Raw genomic sequence first — 19,941 nt, 5'->3', positions numbered from 1 at the left:
TGGGAATGGGAGAGTGGAAAATGCTTGATGTTTACCAATTTCTTTGCCTGGGATTCTCCACCTGTAAAAAAAAAAAAAAAGAAAGTGGTAGATAATAAATCTGTGAACTAAATGAGCTAGCTGATCCACGTTAAGCGCTTAGAAAGCGGGCCCGGCATGAAATACGCTGTTCAGTAAAAGTTGACTTATTATCATCGAAAGTGTGAATTTAGAATCTTTTTTATCTTACAGTGAACCGCAAGATCAAAACAGAGTTTCCAAAGACCTTATAACGGTTGTCCAAGAAATGAAAAAATACTTCCCGTCAGAGAGACAGAGTAAACCAAGCACCCTGGATGCTCTCAACTATGCCCTTCACTGCGTACACAGCGTGCAAGGTAAACGGGCTGGAGAGGGAATACAGTCGCGCACGGACCCCACTGCTCGTAAACAGCAGTCAGGCCAGGGCAGTTGTCGGCCTGGTTTTAGGCACAGAAATGTTTTGAGCTTTTTACGGTGCTTTATGTGAGATGTGCAAATCTACACTGATGGCATTAGCATCTTCGTTTTTCACATGAGCACTCGGAGAGCCTTATTTGTGTCATAGCTTAGTAACTGTGCAGTATTTTGCTGATTTGTTTCGGGAGAGTAGAGCTCGGCATAAGCACATTTTGAAGATTCACTTTTTCAAAGAATATTGTCTTCTATGACTGTTAGGGGAAAAATACACTTGATTAAATACATTTACATTTCCCTGCCATAGACATACTTTTAAAATACAGTCATGATATATCAGGAATTTACCAAATTAAAAACGAGTGGTTGTAAACATTTTTTTTCTTTTTATGACTTTTCAGACTTCTTCTCAAGGGATTTAAAAAATACACATTCTGTAGCACAAACCTCTGTGGCTTCATAGATGGTATATAGTTCCTGAATCCTGGAGTAATGTTTCTGCCATACAGATTTCCTGTGTGTGTATTTGGAATTTTTGGTTTCAGTACCTTGTTTTGGTACCTTCAGTGTGTCTCATTCCTTGTGATCTGGAACATGCAGAATTCATAAAATTCAAAATCTCAAGTTTGTACAACTATCAGTATCTTAGGTGAAAGAAGAAAATGTTGTCACTGGACTACCTATTTATTTTCCTGTGTTTCTTAGCAAACAGTGAGTTTTTCCAGATTCTCAATCAGAATGGAGCACCTCAAGCAGACGTGACCATGTACAGTCTTGAGGAGCTGGCCACTATTGCTTCAGAGCACACGTCCAAAAACACAGTAAGAATTCACAAATTTTGCCATATCAACCTGGGTGATTTTTCCTAACGATCTTATCTAGATGTAGATTTTTTAAAATAATAACTGAGCATTTCAGTAACCACAATTTGAGGTCAAGCATAGGAGAAAACTGCTAAAGAGGCCTTGTGGAGTTTCTCCTGCCCCTGCCAGAGAAAACATCTAAAAACAGGAAGCAGCACATAAGTCGTAGCTGGCTTTGCTTCGGTCATGAGGTGCCTCTCTCTCCTTAGCATCCCCGAGTTCTCTCACATGAAGAAAAAGATAACACTGCAGAGTGATTTCCTGCATCTTATTCTAATCTCCGAATTGTTAATTTCTATTTATATCATTCTTAGTTCCAATACCTACTACTTCAAGTTGTAACAACTGGATTTTATAGAACAGGTGAGTTGAGATGCTGTCATTTTTTGTTAAATTTTGGAAGAGATATTTAGTATATCTTTTTTGAATCTCTTCATGTTGACAGAATAATTGAGCCTCATGTTTTGCTGATATGATGGAGATTACTTAATTTATGTGTAGACCTCAACATAATTGTAACTTAAAGATTTTATAATATTGGAGCATGAGCTATCCCTAATGTTACAGTGCTTATTTTACTAACTGATGTGTTTATAATACTGTAGTAGGTGCTATGGAGATTTAAGGGAAAAAAAGTTTAAGGAAAACATTTTCCCTTTAAGATCTTCAAAGTAAATCTAGAGAGGAAAACATATGCCACTTGCTAGCAGGTACAAACAGTGGCCGATTATAAATAAGTTATGTTTATGTCTAATGGAACACATTAGAGAAATGATTCTTATGTAATGAGGTTTGTCAAAGACAACATCTTGGAGCAAGTGAATCTTGAGCTTGGTCTTGAAGCCTGGAATATGCATGGGTGAAGAGAAGACAGTCCTTCCAGGTACAGTTTGCAAAGGAGAGGGAATCAGAAGTGTATACAGTGTATACACTGTGTTTAGTCGGTGTAGAATGAGCTGGTGCATTGTTTGGCAGAACTTAAACCTTCAGAAGGAACAGTGCAGGTTTTACAGCGATTTGTTGCCTTTGCAGGGGTGTGTGTGTGTGTGTGTGTGTGTGTGTGTGTTTTAAGCTATTGATCATGGTAGACGTCTAGACGAAATTTATTCAGGGAATATTGCCAGTATGTATCTCAATATTGTGCATTTATTTTAAATATTTTTCGTAGGATACCTTTGTGGCAGTTTTTTCATTTCTGTCTGGAAGGTTAGTGCACGTTTCTGAACAGGCTCCTTCGATCCTGCATTGTAAGAAAGAGTTCTTAGAGTCCTCTCATTTCGTTGAACTGCTTGCCCCTCAAGACGTGAGGGTGTTCTACACACACACTGCCCACGCTCAGCTTCCTTTCTGGAACAACTGGACCCAAAGAGGTAATGGGACCAATATTCAGATGTTTATCTTGCCTGGTAAAGATCAGTTTCATTCTTCCAGAAATAGTACACAAATGAATGCATTATTCAGAACATGCAAATATATAGTTTTTCTTATTTCTTCATTTTAAAAGTCAGAATGTGATGAAAATAGCATTTTAAATGCTGCTAATAACATAAAGATCCAATAAATTTGTTTTCATTTAATCAAGTTAGTTTCACAGACTATATGCTATAGATATGGTGTGTTACAGCATAATGTATAGCAGGTTAATTGCTACAAAGTGTCTGTTGTTAATAAAATTAAATGTTTTTCCTCTTATACTGACTTCATTATTTCTCTGCTTTGCTCTGGAGGTAAGCTTCTCAAAGTTAGATCCCTTTCCAGTTTTTCTTCTCCCTAAAAGTTATGAATCTCATCATTTTGTTTTCCTTCTGAAAGACTGCTTTTCCTGAACTGGGGGTGGGGAGTGGGTTCCCACTCACAGTTTTCTTTGTGTTATTCAATCCCATGTAATCTTTCATTCATTCATTCATTCTTTTTAAAAAAATATTTATTTATTTATTTGGTTGTGCCGGGTCTTTGTTGCAGCAGGCGGGCTCCTTAATTGCAGCTCTCCAGCTCCTTAGCTGCAGCAGGTGGGCTCCTTAGTTGTGGCTTGAGGGCTCCTTAGTTGTGGCTCACGGGCTCCTTAGTCGAGGCATATGAACTCTTAGTTGTGGCATGCGTGTGGGATCTAGTTCCCTGACCAGGGATCGAACCTGGACCCCCTGTGTTGGGAGGGCAGAGTCTTCACCACTGCACCACCAGGGAAGTCCCATTCATTCTTTCTTAAGTCACCCTTTATTCCCTATTTCATATTTTTTGTGAAATGTCTCTTAAAGAACTTAGTAAAGATCAACCTTCTTTTTGATCCCAAACCCTTTTCTCTCATTTTTAAAAAAATTTTTTTGTTTTTATTATGGTAAAAAACACATTCACAAAATTTACCATAGTAACCATTTTCAAGTGTACAGTTCAGTAGCGTTAAGTACATTCACAGTGTTGTGAAACAGATCCTCAGAACTTCATCCTGCAAATCTAGAGCTCTGTACTCATTCTGGTTTTTAATCCAGTTCTCAGTCCAGTGAAGACCAGTGTTATAGCCTTCTTTTTTCAATCACAGACCCTTGCCCCATTCTCTTTGCACGTTTTACATAAGCTTCAGAAAAGACACCTGTCACCCTTGCTTTCTTCCAGCTCCCTCTCTCCTTTTCCCATCATTCAAAAACACTGATTTCATTTTTCTTCCTCTTTCTGAAACACGTGTTTTCAATCTTTAATTGTCCACGTTTGTTTCTCTGCTTTTGTTAATCGTTTATTCATTCCGTAGACATTATACAGCAGTCCCTGTGGGCCAGGAACCGTTCTAGGTGCTAAGGTACAACAGTGAACAGAACAGACATGTGGTACCGTTCACCAGGTCTTTCCCAGTTTCCCTTCAGTATTGCCCTGTAGTCTCTGTCTGATCGTTTCACTTGTTTGTTTTTGGCTGTGCTGCAAGGCTTGCGGGATCTTAGTTCCCCGACCAGGCATCAGACCCACACGCCTGCAGTGGAAGCGTGGAGTCCCAACCACTGGACCACCAGGGAATTCCCTGATCTTTTCACTTTCTTATCTTTGCTAATTACTTAATGGTATTTCCCCTACTTGTAAAAAACATAATAGTCCCTGAAATTGTTGTCTCTTGGACCTAAACATTTACTTGCTCCATAAAGATGATGTCCATTTAGTTTACTTCTCACATGATACTTTCGCTTTAGGAACCCCAAGGATGCACACCCTCCTTGAGGGCCGTTGTTTAGCGCCACACCATTTCTGGGCTGGGCTCATGTTACCCCTTTCTGCCCCTTCCTTTGAACTCATAGAACATTAAGAGGACACGGGAAGCTCTAAACACAGCAGTTGCCAGCTTTGGCCCTGTGTTAGAGCACATTTCCACTTAGGCTTGTTGTACAGACCTCTGAGAAGGATCTGACCCCTGTTTCTTTGGAACACACTTCCAGAAACAAGAATTCGCACGTTCCAGCCCAGGTGTGGAAGTGACAGCGGATCCCCATCTACTGTTTTTGAGATCCCGTAGGCTGGCTCTCTGTGTTACAGGACTCCTGGCGGGGGTGGGGGGCAGTTGAATTCAGGTGCCTGATACAATGTATAAGTAGTGTAAGCGAGTTCACCTTACAGCAGAGTTGCAGTATTTTTTTATGTGCAAAGAATGTTAAGCTCAGAATCTGAAGGTCAAAGAATGTTAAGCTCAGAATCTGAAGGTCTGAGTTTCAAATTGCATTCTGTCCCTTCGTGAACCTTGGAGGCCACTTGGCTTCTCACTGTAAAATGAGAATCGTAGTTTCTGACGTGCCTGTTAATACGGGGTTTCTGTGAGAGCCCAGCAGGCTGTAGGTTGGGGAAGGCTTGGAGATATTTGGAGCATCCGCAGCATAAAGGCTCATCTTAACTGCTGTCACCTATTGAACAGTTACTATTTGCCAGGGACCCTTCTCTTTGCTTTCGTGGATTAACTGAGTTAATCTTCACAAAGACCTTGCGAGGTGTAGGTACTGTCATTCTCCCCGGTAGACAGACACAGTAACTGTATTAGTTTGGGTTTGCCCAGAAATGGGACACTTACTGGGGGAGGGCGTGGAAGGTGGCGAGAGGAGTCCTCAGCCCGCATCGCCGGCCTCGCTGGAAGGAGCGAGGCTGGGGGAGGGTTGGGGAGCGGGAGCCTTGGGCTGCAGCGCAGTTCAGAGAGCACCTGGGCCAGGCAGCCACAGGGGTCCATCCACGGTCACGCGCTGGAGGAGCCCGGCGTCTCCATGGAATGGTCCTGCCTTGTTGCCTGCTCTGTGTACGGGCACGGGCCGGGGGCAGCCCGCGGGAAGCAGGGCTCAGGCAACAGTCAGGTCCCTCAGAGTCAGCAACTGTGCCCTTTCTTAGCTGCCATGGTCACAGAGATGCCAAGGTCACACTGCCTGCAAGTATAGAGCCGGCCTTCACCTTGGCAGTGTGAATCCAGAGCCCCTCTGAACCCACGGCTGCTGGGACTGCGCCTTAAAGCAGGAGAACTGTCCTCAGACAAAGGCGAGCGTTTGAAGGTGTCACCTAGGGATGGTTCCCACCCACGAGAATCAGCTCAGAAAATCAAGGATATTTTTGAAAAATCTTTATCTTGACTTAATTCCTCCATAGAAACTCCAGAAACAGTTTCTATGTTAAGATGATAGCATATCTTAGAGTAATTAATTTCTTTAGCTTACTTTGTCAAGTCCTTTCTGTTATTTCTCACAGACATTCTGTAAGAACTTCTGGCTTCAGAATTCTGGGCCTGTAACTTTCATAGTTTCACGAATTACAGTAGTTTGGTCACTGGTCCCTTTACTTTTAAACTGGAGGGCTTTTTTTTAATTGTGAACATTTTTCTTGATCACTCAAAAGCCCATTTTCTTATTCTTCCTATGATCCTTTCCTGAGGAGTACAAACACCTGGACCATGTTCAGTATTTTGGTTCTTCAGAATCCTCGTTGTAGATTCTCCTTCAGTGTATATTTTTTTAAAAACATCTCCTTGGTTGTAAACATTTCCTTGGTTTCTATAACTGAAAACTTTTCACTCCAGTGAACAGATGCCCAAAAGATATATATTCAGGGAGTTCTACCAGACGAAATAAAGTAATCAACAAACACTTGGAAATAAGTTCAGTTTCCTAAGATGGGCAAATTTAAACGTTTCTGAATTACCACCTCACACATCAATAAAATAAATGCGAAGTCAATAAAATTGAAGCAAAACCTTTGGCATGAGGGGTGTGAGAAATTGTTATTAATGACACTGAATTGGTACCATCTGCTGGAGCTAAGTTTGCCAATATATGATGAGAGTCATGAAATGATATCATCTAATCTAGGAACACAGCTCTGGGGAATTTGTCCAAGGAAAGAAATGTATATATCCTCTACCTGAAAACTCTAAGTAATCTGAATTCCCAGTTTTTGAGACATGTCCAAACTATTACAGCGGAATAGAATATTACCAGCGAAATAATTGTGTCGCAGGATGATTACGTTGACGTTTGAAGCAGTGAGTCCGGGCAGGAGTAGAAATGCAGACAGGACTGCAGGGGGAGACAGGGAGAGGCCTCGGTCAGGTGCTCTCAGGGTCTCACCTGAGGGTTACTGTTCAACACGAAAAAGCCCTGGGAAAATACTGGATGGAACTAGATCTTAGTGAGGGAGGAGAGTCCTATTTTAATCAAGAGTAGCTCTGTCTCTGAAAAGAGTCTCCCGTTTGTGTAGTGACAGTTTGAGGAGGAGCCGCGTGGGGGTGGGACACTGACACGTGTGTTTGTTTCCAGCAGCCTCATACTATGAATTCGCTCCGGTGAAATCCTTTTTCTGCAGGATCCGGTGAGTATGGGAGCTCCTGGAGGCCAGGAACGGTGGAGTGGGCTCTGGTTTTATTTTATTTTTTATTTATTTATTTTTAATTTTTATTTTTTTTATTGACTGTATAGTTGATTTACAATGTTTCGGCTGTACAGCAAAGTGGTTCAGTTATATGTGTGTGTGTGTGTGTGTGTATATATATATATATATACACATATATATATATATGTATATTCTTTTTCAGATTCTTTTCCAGTATTGGTTATTATAAGATATTAAATATAGTTCCCTGTGCTATAAAGTAGGTCCTTGTTTATCTGTTTTATATATAGTAGTCCTTATCTGTTAATCCCAAATTCCAAATTTATCCCTCTGATTTTATTTGGTACTTATTTTGATTCTTTATTCAGCTAGGTCTGTTGTGGATACAAAAGACAAGACTTGGTTCTTGCTGCAATAAGTTTGTATTTTGATTGAGGAGAAGATACATGTACTTATGAGAAAAGTAGATAATAATGCAATAGGGGAAGAGACCAGAAAGATCATTCTTAACCCAGGGGCATGTGAGAGTTACTAGACATTAAATATACTTTCAGATGACAGTTTTTTTGGGCTCTTCTGTTTTTGTTTGGTTTTTGTTTTTCAGTCACATTTAAACTTAATTTTTGAAATTTTGAACAACCTGAAAGAAAGCAAGATAGGTATATTTATGAGGACTTAAAAGGTTCAGTGACAGTGAACTAGAAGAAAAGAGATCAAAATTTTAATAGTAGTTGATTTCTGGTAGGATTTATTAGTGATTTTTTTTTTCTCTTCCAAATTTACTGTGATATGTTAATGTTACTTTCAAAGTAAAAAGAAAAAATGGTTTTAAATGACGTTATGATCACCAACAATAGTATTGAGGTTACTAAATGCTCTTGATATTTGGGGAAGAGAAATCCTTGTAATGGATCATTCAGACACTCCACGGAACTGAGGGGGACTCACGCTAATAGTATTCGAATGCTTGGGGAGGGATAACCTGGAAAGGTGTGCGTGTGTGGGGAGGGCCATGTCGGTTCTTTCTGTCACTCGCAGGTGAGTTGTTGTTTATGAAGATCTGAGAGCAGTGCCTGCCGCATAGTAAGCGCTGTATGTGTTTGTTATGTTGGTAGATATTTTCAGGTGCCTTTCCTGAGCCAGGCACTGTTACGGGTGCTGGGATCAAAACAAAGTTCTGCCCTCATGGACCTTAGGTTCTGTAGGGGAGAGACCAATAATAAACAGCTGTCTAAATGTACACGTGTTGGCTGTGATAAGTTGTACGTAGAACAGAAAAGCAGAGTAAGGGGGTTCTGGGCAGTGGTTGCTGGTGTGCTCAGGGTGGTCAAGAAAATCTTCTCTAATGAGAAGCCTGAATGGGGCCAGAGGCCTGAAGGAGGTGAGGGAGCAAGTCGTACGTGTGTCTGAGAGAAGAGCGTTCCAGGCCAGTGCAAAGGCCCTGGGGCAGAGCACACCCAGCCTGTGGGAGGGGGGAGGGGGGAAGAAGATGAGGAAGCAAGGCCCAGACCATAGGGCGTTTTGACTTCTGAATGAAATGTTTTATTTAGGGTAGCCACTTAATTATTTTTAAAACTTTGGGAATTTTCAAAATAATATAAAAGTAGAGAAAAATAGTACAATGAACTGACATGCACTGATCATTCAGCATTAATGACTTTAAGCTCGTGGCCAGTCCTGTGTTGTCTGTGCCATCACCTCGGTCCCCCCACCCCCCATCTCATTATTTTGAAGCAAATCTGAGCTCTCTCGTCATTTCCTCCATCACTGTTTTAGAATCTCATCCTAAAGAGAAGGTTCTCATCGTGCCCCGAGGTGCTGCCATTGTCCCTCTGTGGCCGGCGGGAGCCGCCAGTTAGCTAGGCTAGCTCCTGGCCTGGTGACAGTCCCCAGTGGTTTTGACAGCTTCCTTGATTTCAGATTTGCCGTCCCAGGCTCAACCTAGACGGTTCCTGCCCCAGACCTGGGTCCATCATTTCTTCAGTATCCCCCATTCCTTGTGCCAGGAAACAGCATTGCTCACCTGGAGGCCAGATCTGGGTGGGTGGTTGTTGCCATACGGTTTGTTGCTTCAGGACTGTTCAGTGGGTAGGGATAGGGCATTTTCATGTCTTAGAAGGAAATGTCATTGATCATGGAAGGCTCACGTCGGGTGCCGTGCAGAAGGTCCTGTGCTGGGGTGGGAGGTTGGAGCGGGCGGGGGGGGGGGGGCATGGCGCTGATGCGATGCAGCTGGGAGATGGCGGGTCCTGGACCAGGCGGTGGAGGTGGACGTGGAGACACTTTCGATCTTCTGGGTATTTCTGTAGGGGAGACCTACCAGCATATACTGGTGGGTTAGTTTCGGGTGCGAGATAGAAAGAGTAGTCAGGTGACGTGGGAGTCTTGGCTCAAGGTGCCGTGTATTGGGGAGGAGGAAACTGTAGGACAAGCAGCTGCCTGGAGAGCAGAGGGGAGAACGTGTGCCTTAGTTTTAGGTGAGCGTGCAATGTCGAGTAGAAATCTGCCTCGTGATGTTGACGAGGCGTTGGTCCAGGAGCCTGGGGTTCAGGGGAGGAGGCCGGGCTAGAGACAGATGTGCAGCTCATCGGCGTGTAGGTGGCATTGAGAAGCTCAGGATGGGATGAGCCTGGAGAAAGCACTCACAGAAATGGGAGGGGAGCCACTAGCACAAGTACAGATGCTCACAGGTGAGTGTCAGGAGAAGGCGCACTTCTGAGCGGTGACCTAGGAAGCAGGGTCACGGCTGAGAGTGGAGGAGTGACAGGAGATGCTGGAGTTAGAGGAGAGAAGAGAGAGGGAGGGGGGCGGGAGCGAGAGTGCGGGTGGGGCCAGAGACCCCCGAACATCCGCGCTCGCGATGGTCGGCGAGGCGAGGTGTGACGGGCAGAAACGGGGGAGCGTGAAGTGCAGGTTGGGGCGTTCGGGCAGCTCCAGGCGGAAACGCCGTCCAGGCAGCCAGGCGATGAAACAGGACGGACACCTGTGTGCTTGCTGCAGCCCCCTCGCCCCCGGGAGCCTCCTGAGAGGGAGCGAGCAGCCTCCGTGCCGGTTGGCCGAGAGGGTCCAGCCCCGCCATCTCCCTGTAGCTAGGCGCCGTGGCTGATGCTGAGCCGCCGCACACCAGGCCTGCGCCGGGCAGCGGAGCGGCTGAAGCGGTGGGACTGAATCAGTCGTTTGAACGAGGGCGTAGGAAGGGCTGACGGAGGGCTGGCTTGGGGGCAAGGTCCCAGGGGACCTTGTTTCCCGCCATGTGGTACTTGGTTTAGACACACGAGGCAAGACAGGTGGCTGTGCCTGCCCCTCTTCCCAGCAGGAGCAGAAAGTCACGCTGAAATTAGGGAGCGGTTCACACTCACCTTGGTGAGCCGGCTCTCCAGAAAGCCTCCTACTCGTCCAATAACAAACGAGTATCACTGCCCGTGGCTATTGAAAATTTAAACTAATGTTTCCCTCCTTTTAAAAATAAATATGTTTTGGACTTCCCTGGTGGCGCAGTGGTTAAGAATCCGCCTGCCAGTGCAGGGGACACGGGCTCGAGCCCTACTCCGGGAAGATCCCACATGCCACGGAGCAACTAAGCCCGTGAGCCACAACTACTGAGCTCACATGCCACAACTACTGAAGCCCGCACGCCTAGAGCCCGTGCTCCGCAGCAAGAGAAGCCACTGCAATGAGAAGCCCGCGCACTGCAAGAAAGAGTAGCCCCCACTCCCTGCAACAAGAGAAAGTCCACGCGCAGCAACGAAGACCCAACGCAGCCAAAAATAAATAAATAAATATGTCTAAACATTTTAGATTCGGACATGTCTCCCTTGGAAATTAGCAACAAAACATTTTCCCCGGCCTTGTTTCACCTGGACTAAGTGAACAGGTCAGTACCGGCACTGAACCGTTTTTCTTCTCTTCAGTGGAGGTGAAGCCCGGGAGCTGGGGCAGCCTTACTGCCCGTTCCGGATTATCCCCTATTTGATTCACGTGCACAGCTCGGCCCGCCCGGAGCCTGAGCCCTGCTGTCTCACGCTGGTGGAGAAGATTCATTCTGGTTACGAAGGTAGGTCAGGAGCGTCTGCGTTTAGGTCAGATGTGACGTGTCAGCACATCAGAAAGAAGCACGTGAAAGCCTGTTTACTGCAGCCACTGTCTTCAGCTTGGCCCTGAGCTGATTTTCCCTGACGTCTCTGCTGACCTTGACTTCCTGTGTGGTCATCTCCTTTAAGGACAGCATGGCCCAGGGGTCTGAGCACAGACTTGGCCACAGGTGCGCAGTCTTCTAATCCTTTCTCTACTGGGGACCATCCTGTGGCCTTTTGCTTCTGTCTTGTGTGACAGAAGAGCATTGAAATTGTTGCATACAGAGGTCACAAGAATGAATTTATATTTTTTAAGTGTTTTGAAAGCCCCCTGAGTAAAAAGTATAATTTATGTCTTCCAATGGCAGAACAACATTGCTAAATTCATATATCAATACAGACGCAGCTTCCATTTATCATTTGAAATCACAGTTGGTTCTGCTGTAATGTGACATATGCTTTCCTAAAACTTACCATCCTGTGCAAAAAAATTCACACAAACCACAGGGCTTATGGGAAAAATGAGTTTAGGGGCACAACACTCAAGTAACCATACATTAAAAATAAGAGGGGAATCTCATAAAATGGTAACACGGTGTTACACATTAAATGATGAAGAAGTGCACAAGTGATACAATAAATGTGGCTCCCCACGGCAGAAAAGCCCTGCAGTTTGCTGTGGACATGGGTGTTGGAAGGGCTGCAGCTTGTGCATTACTGTGAGGAGTGAGGGGAAGGTGGACTGAAATCAGAGGGAAAGTTCCATCACCGGGTTGGATGGGCGTGGCTCAGGGCACACTGGTGAACAGAGGCCGCAGGTGGATGTTTCAGGTGTGTGCATGTTTCTTCAAGTTCCTAAGTGACTCCATTCAACTGGCTGCTATTTTCTGCATTCACCTCGTGTTTCTTGAAAATGAAATCGTGCGTAAGCAAATGCGGAATTAGTGTCATGCTCAAATTGTTCCCTCATGTATTGATCACTACGTTGTCAAAGCAGACTATAGCAGCACTGACCGTGCCAATTTTATTACAGATTAAATACGTCCCTATTGTACTGACGTTTCACATCCTATTTGCTTAGTTGTATTCAACCACTAAATATGATGAAACGTTTTCATCCTGAACTCTAAATGACCCCAGCTTTGACTGTTAGGTTGTGATGGGTAAGCTATTCGATGTACACAGACTTTCTGTCTGTTTAAAATTAACTTTAGTAGGCATCACATTTTGACCTAATTAAAATGTGGTTAATAATGAAAGTTATTAGCTTTGGCTGCTCAAAGGCCAGGTCCCTAGGTGAGATTTCTGCCATGAGGTATAGAGTTTGTTCCCTCTTTAATATGTTAAGTGGATAGTTAATTAGGTATTTGCCTTTAAACCAGTCTTTCTGGTTTCCATAGCTCCTCGAATCCCAGTGGATAAAAGAATTTTTACCACAACACACACTCCCGGGTGTGTTTTTCTTGAAATAGATGAAAGGTAAGTACTTCTTTATGCCTAAAAGAAATTTGTTTCTGAAAATAAATAAAAATATTTAAAAGTTTACATAACGTTTAACATATGTTAAACGTAACATGATAGAGCTGAATCTATTCATTTGTGCATTTGAATTTTGTTAGTTTGAAATTTGTGTTGTGTAAATTTTTTTTAATATTTATTTATTTTCCTTATGTATATTTTTTGACTGCGTCGGGTCTTAGTTGCGGCACACGGGGTCTTTGTTGAGGCACGCAGGATCTCTTCGTTGCAGCGCGCGGGCTTCTCTCTAGTTGCGGCGCGCGGGTTTTCTCTCTCTCCTTGCGGTGCTTGGGTTCCAGAGCGCGTGGGCTTTGTAGTTTGAGGCATGCAAGCTGTCTCACTGAGGTGCACGAGCTCAGGAGTTGTGGCGTGCGGGCTTAGTTGCCCCGCGGCGTGTAGGATCTTAGTTCCCGGACCAGGGCTCACACCCATGTCCCCTGCATTGGAAGGCGGATTCTTTACCACTGGACTACCAGGGAAGTCCTGTGTGGTGTAAATTTTTAATGTACATATCTTACATGTTATAGTTCTAAGATTTACACGTTATCATATTTATTTCAAAGCTTTAGGAAAGTCAGAAATTATTTTTCCATTTTGCACAAGAGGACAATGAACGTGGACCACATAGTTTTAGATGACTGTGGTCCAAATGAGACCACGGCCCTGGCCTCCAAGTCCTATTCCAGTGTTATTTCCACTAGGCAGATGCTTCCCAAACAGTTTATGATGAATTTTTATTAGCCTGAAGTGAGGAGGGAAAAGAGAAAGAAAAATAAGGCAGATTTTTTTGTGTGTAAAGAACTGTTACTTATTTTGAACTTAACGTCCTTCCTGCTTTTTTTTTGGTTATTAAAATAGTCTTTCTTATTTAAAGAGTTAGTGACAGTACATAATAGTTGTTGCTTATTGTTGTTTTTTTAATACCTTTATTTGGAAAAACAAAACATTGTTATCCTCTGTTCGTACCCTCCATTTCCCCCCGCATTTATTTAAAAATTTTACTTATTTGTGAAATCTGAAAATCTGAGAACCAACGTACCGTACCACAGATAAGCATAAGCAAAAATGTCAAAAAACCTGGCACAGTTATGATACTTATTAATTTTGGTTTTTAAAAAATTTTAACATACAGGGAATTCCCTGGCGGTCCAGTGGTTAGGACGCCACGCTTTCACTGCCAAGGGCCCAGGTTCAATCCCTGGTCGGGGAACTAAGATCCCACAAGCCGAGTGGTGTGGCCAAAAAAAAAAAAAAAAAAGCTTTAAAAAAATTTTTTTAACATCTGGAAATGGGTTTATTACTGTTTAGTTACCCTGAAACTAAACAGTAATTAGTGAGATACTTTGTATAATATAATCTGTAGAAAGTCAGAAAATTCTAGCTGAAGTTATTCTGAAAACAGCTTAAGTTTATTGCATTAGAAAGTATTTGTGAATTTGTACACATAGAAAAGGTTTATGGAGTCAATTTTTTCTAAGTCATCTTGAGTGCCTGTACATCAGAATTTTCCCATGAACCTTTACCCTACAAATGGCTTTGTGACTGGTTGTCTATTTGATATCACCTTTTGAGAGACATTGTTTTTGTATAATTTTAATTATTCTGTATAAATTTGTAGCCTGCTTTATTCATTTAACATCATAAGCATTTTTCTGTTATGATGTGATCTTTGTAGACTTTTTAGAAGGCAGCGAAATGGAGGGCATCAGAGACCTCTGAGGAACTTGTTAACAATATAGACTCCCAGTCTTACCACAGAAATTCTGATTTAGTAAGCTTGCGGTGAGCCTGCAAATCTGTTTTTTAGAAGTTTCACAGGTGATTTTGATGCAATATGTCAGATGACCAACACTTCTTAGATTGTGTATCTATTTCCCCACAGCATAGGCACTTGGGTTGTTTGTAGCATTTATAAATGCTGTAATGAACATCTTTTGCATACCCTTTGTCATATTTAGAGTTTAGCTGAAAAGTACCGTTGAAAGTATATAAGGTATGAGTTACTTGGTGCGTGTGACATGCTGCCTGTGCTGTGTCTGTGCTCAGAGCAGTGCCTTTGCTGGGTTACCTACCTCAGGATCTGATTGGAACGTCCATCCTGACATACCTGCACCCGGAAGATCGTTCTCTGATGGTCACCATACACCAAAAAGGTAAGGACCTACTTCTTTATAGGAGGACATTTTTTTTTCATGGATCTTTTTAAGTTTGTCACTTCATTTCTCACTAGAGGGTCTCACAAGCTCTAATCGTTAGAGCTTAACCTTTAACCGGGTAAGCAATGTATTGGAACTGCTGAAACAATTTTTTTTTCTATTTTGACATTCTAAAACATTTACAAATAAATGCCTTAAAAAAAGACATTTGTAATCAATATCTGTGTTAAATAAATTCTAATTTTGTCTTATTATTTTATGTAGTCTTGAAGTATGCAGGCCATCTTCCCTTTGAACATTCACCCATTAGATTTTGTTCTCAAAATGGGGATTACATAGTATTGGATTCCAGTTGGTCCAGCTTTGTGAACCCATGGAGCCGGAAGGTTTCTTTCATAATTGGTCGGCATAAAGTGCAAACGTAAGTCAATAAGTTTGCGTATTTTCTAAAAAATCTTTTTCCAAATAATATTCTTTGGCCCATTGATTCCCCTTTGAATCAACTGACACATGAACTAAACGAAGGACAGGTTTTTTTTCAGTGCTTCTGGAAGACAGTTTGGCAATAAGCATCAAGGGCTTTATAAGATTTCTACCTCCTTGGCCTAACGATTCCCTTATTGGAATATTCTAAAGAAGCCGAAATACAGAAAGCCTTATAAAGAAAAGACAGATTTTGCAGCATTTTAAAATTGTAATAGCTTAAATGTCTATCATTAAGTAGATTCTGAAATATCTACTTGACATGTTATTATATTGGTCGATAAAAATTTTTACAGAGAGTATATAACATGGGAAATTGATACATTAGATGATGTAAAAAGCAGCATACAGAATTTTTTATACAGTATGATTATAATTACGTTTAAAGCACGAACACTATGAAATAGGAAAAAGAAGATTAGAAGGAAATAAAATACACATTTTGGTTATGTGTGGATAGTGGGATTTTGGGTGAAGTTTTGTTTTTTCTCCTTTTCTGAATTTTAAGGTTCTCTTTAGTGAGCATGTAAAATTTTTTATATCAGCCTTCTGCTGTCAAATTCCACTTATATGTGTCAATTTTATTAAATCTTTATTTTTTTTTTTTTGATGTGGACCATTTTTAAAGTCTTTGTTGAACTTGTTACAATATTGCTTCTGTTTTATGTTTTGTTTTTTTTGGCAAGGCATGTGGGATCTTAGCTCCCCGACCAGGGGTTGAACCTGCACCCCCTGCATTGGAAGGCAAAGTCTTTAACCACTGGACGGCCAGTGAAGTCCCTAAATCTTTATTTTTAATATTTAGATTCTTTCATATTTATTCTCCTGCCAGCATGGCTGACCCGAGCCTGCTTGATTGTTGTTACCTGTCCATACAACAGCCTTGCAGAATGGATCCAGAGCAACCTGGACCGCGGTTCTTGTAATCAGAGATACTCCTACTCCCTGGACTTTGTGGTCCATTTAAAATTGACCTAGAGGTTTCTCAACCGGCCCATAAGTTTCCTTTTGATGTCTGTTTCTTTTAAGAGTGGAAATTATACTTAACTCTTCAGTGTCATGCTGAGATTGAGCAACTCTGTCTTTTGTATTTTGTTATACAACTTTGTACACAGAAGCATAAAACTTGTGTGTACAGAACAGTACATCTCCCAGTAAGAGTATTTTATCACGTGTAATAGTGTGATAGAGTGATGTTTTGGCCACAGTGAGATAGGCCTCAGGTTGCTCTGACCTTGTTGTGCTCCAGGGTTTGGCCTCTCAGCAGAGCAGGTCTGCAGCTTTAATGGAAGAATCGGGCTCCTTGCCGCCCTGACTCATGAGGCTGATTTATGGTAGAAAACTAACTGGATAATTGAGGTAACGAATATGACTGCCAAGGAAGTGCTATTCATGCTGCTCAGAAAGGACTTTTTTTTCCCCAGTAGGGAGACCTCTTGGGAAATGAAAATAAAATCAGATGGTTGGGGACTTCCCTGGTGGTCCAGTGGCTTAGACTCTGCCCTCCCAATGCAGGGGGCCCGGGTTCGATCCCTGGTCCGGGAACTAGATCCCACATGCCGCAACTCAAAAAAGGTCCCGCGTGCCACAATTAAGACCCGGCACGGCCAAATAAATAAATAAATAAATATTTTTTAAAAATCAGATGGTTGCTTAGGATGAATATAGGAAACCCCAAAGCAAGTACAGTTCCTCTGATGAGACGTCCATCTGGGTGTCTGTTGACCGGTCTGAGTACCTCCCTGTCAGTGCTAGAGGTGCATCCTAGATTCATTCTCCAAGCCATCCTTTCAGTTCTTTGATTAAAAATATATGGAATAAACCGACATATTAGTGCTCCCAATGTTTTCAGTGTTCTTTAAAATTACACCAATAATTGCATCTCAAGATCCAGGATTATGTGAGGGAAAGAGTTTAGAGGCTAGTAGGTATTAATTTCTCTCATCGAACAGTAATTATCTATTACGTTTATAAAATCATTTTAATGCATTTATTCCTTCAGTAAGTGCTTACGGGCCACCTGCTGAGTCAGGCGTTGTGCTAGGCTGAGGCTGAGGTTATAAACAGAACGGACGTTCCCTTTGCCGCCCACCGCGTATGGGAGCGCGGAAAACAGCAATGGCACTGTGACGCGCGGGCAGAGTTTTGGAAAGTGTGACAGTGAAGTAGGGAGGGGGCTGTGGGAGTGTCCGGCTCTCTTCAGGTCCTTCCCAGCAGCTCTGTGGGAAGGAAGGCTAGGTGCCGTTACCTCTGATTTTACAAAAAAAATAACAAACCCGCATCCTGTGAAACAGAGTCACTTTCCCGGCGATCACTGAGGCAGGAGGTTGCAAAGTGGAGACGGACACCACATTTCCTTCTTTACTCCTAGACCCGTTTCCTGACGTCCGCCGCAGCCAACGCGTCATGCCGAGCTTGACACCATTTGATGAAGGCGGTGAATCCTTTGAGTTCTGTAATTGGTGATTGAAAGCCCAACTTGGTTTTGTCGGAAGGGTCACCCCTGGGAACATCCGCATCTCATAGCACAAATCAGAACGTTCTGTTTCCACTCAGCCTTGCACTTGAACAGCAGCCCAGATGCCTCCGGAAGACATTCAGGCTCACAGCACTCGGGGATGCACTTTAGCCCCCAGGCACCCTTCTGTGACGTGGGGAGGAGCTAACGGAGCGTGGGAGGAGCCTGACGCCCAGCAGCGGGTGGGAGAGGGCGGGGGCAGGGGCGGAGGACAGGAGGGGCGCCTGAGACGTGCCAGTGTCAGGCTGCCGTCCAGGTGCAGCTGGCCCTCCGCGTCCCGCATCGCGGAGCCGGTACCGCCAGACCGGGCCTGGCGCCTCCCAGGGTCTGCTCTCGGGCGGGACGGGGGGCACCCGGCGGGGGGCCTGTGCCGGGGACGCGGCCTCTTCCTGACGCCTCCCGTGACCCCGCTGGCGTCCCGCCGTTCCTGCTAGGAGTGTCTGTCTTTGGGGAAGTGTTGCCGCGTGTCTGCGGTGTGAGAGGCAGCGTGCAGGACGCGTAACAGGAAAAGGAGGGAGAGCCGGCTCGGGGGTCGGGTATGTGGCTTAAGACGCGACCCGGCCGCCTGGCCACGGCAACTCGGCAAGTTTCTTCACCTCTGCCGGGTTGATTCCTACCTCCCAGGGTCGCGAGGACTCAGGAGGTGACGTGTCTTGGCCCACGGCACGTCCGATGTTAGCAGCACTCGTAGGACCGAGGTGCCGAGAGGCCGGACAGTGTGGTGGCCGAGAGCGTGCGGCCTGGAGCCGGGACTCTGGGCCTCGGGAGCACCGGGCAGACGCGACAGCGGGGGACCCGAGCTGGGGTCTGGCTCAGGGAAGCGAGGAGGGGGTACCTGGTGGAGCAGCTGGCACAGCGCCCGGCACGTCGTGGGGGGTAGAAATGTCACTTATTCTTGGTGTGTGGCATAAAACAGCACTTCCCGTCACGTGGAGGGGCCTAAGTGAATGTCAGTCCCTTGTCTCTGCTGCTCTTTCTGTTGACGCGTCTGCCTCACTGTATTCCCGTGGTAGATTTCAGATGCTCTAGAATTTGGATATAAATAAGACTGAAGATTTTGTGGCAACCACATGTTCACCACGCGGGTGGGCTGCAGAATCATGTTTACTAGGTAGCTTGAGTGATTAGGTACATTAAGCATTCAATGTGTTTGCCAAACTTAAGGTCCTAAAATTTCTCATAGCCAGTAGGTTACTCAGTTCATGTTAAATTCTGAGACCAGTAGCTGTTGAAGGTATTTTAGTAGCTAGGGGGTTACCTACCACTGATTTTAAATTTATACAGATACAGTAGAATGATTACAGCTGCAGAGAAACTAAAGAAGATGGTTAATACCTCATTTGTTTCCTAGGATTTTCTCTACCTCTATGAACAGAGTTTGAGCTTCATATTTTCTATATTTGGAGTTGAAGAGCTGCTTTGTAAAAGCATACGTTTATTGTTTGAATTTTCTATTAAAAGTCACTTTAGCCTTCGTTGTACATGAACTTGAAATTGCCTGACTCCGTCTTTGACTTGGCATTTTGTAGGAGTCCACTAAATGGGGATGTCTTTGCCACCAGAATAAAGAAGATGAACAGTAATGACAAAGACATAACGGAATTACAAGAACAAATTCACAGACTTCTCTTACAGGTAAAGTGAGAGATGTTAAAAAACAAACATAATAGTCCCATAATTGTCTTTAATTTTAACATTCAGTCTTAGTAAAGTCACTTCACAGTAATGAACTGTGAGGAGAGAGAAGTCCTTACCCTCTACATTCCAGAAATTTTTGTCTTCCTCTTTTTGTTTTCAAATTAAATTTCATTAATCTTGTTTTCCTTTTTTCTGTGTTAAATACACAGGACTTTTTGTAAGAATCCAATTTAAGATGACAGAGTCATAGGAAGCAATAAGATAGAGAAGTTATTTCTAAATGAGAGAATCCTTCTTGTATTCCAGACGCGGCCAGTGTTTTGGCTTCACTATTTTTTTAAAATAATTACAGTTTTAAAGGTGGGGAGAGGGGTGGCAGGTCTCTGTATCTCTAGTCATTATGAGCCAAAGTAGGAAAAACT

The 19,941-nt window shown here is 43.6% G+C and overlaps 1 protein-coding gene across 2 annotated transcripts in view; it reads left to right on the top strand.

Annotated features, from left to right (window-relative positions):
- The window catches only part of PER3 (period circadian regulator 3), a 59,411-nt gene that overhangs the window by 988 nt on the left and 38,482 nt on the right, over positions 1-19,941 (top strand). The window contains exons 3-11 of one of the 2 annotated variants that reach the window (XM_082390450.1): positions 232-377; positions 1,141-1,256; positions 2,467-2,668; positions 7,064-7,112; positions 11,045-11,187; positions 12,607-12,685; positions 14,771-14,877; positions 15,145-15,301; positions 19,411-19,516. In XM_082390450.1, coding sequence (XP_082246576.1) covers positions 232-377; positions 1,141-1,256; positions 2,467-2,668; positions 7,064-7,112; positions 11,045-11,187; positions 12,607-12,685; positions 14,771-14,877; positions 15,145-15,301; positions 19,411-19,516 — 1,105 coding nt within the window. Of the gene's footprint in view, positions 1-231; positions 378-1,140; positions 1,257-2,466; positions 2,669-7,060; positions 7,113-11,044; positions 11,188-12,606; positions 12,686-14,770; positions 14,878-15,144; positions 15,302-19,410; positions 19,517-19,941 lie in introns of both variants that reach the window. The other variant, XM_082390449.1, reaches the window with a different exon arrangement.

This window comes from Balaenoptera borealis, assembly GCF_965194805.1.
Source record: "Balaenoptera borealis genome assembly, chromosome: 1".
NCBI classification, from domain to species: domain Eukaryota; kingdom Metazoa; phylum Chordata; class Mammalia; order Artiodactyla; family Balaenopteridae; genus Balaenoptera; species Balaenoptera borealis.
Note: the sequence above shows the minus strand (reverse complement) of the source record. Positions and strands in the feature narration are given on the sequence as shown.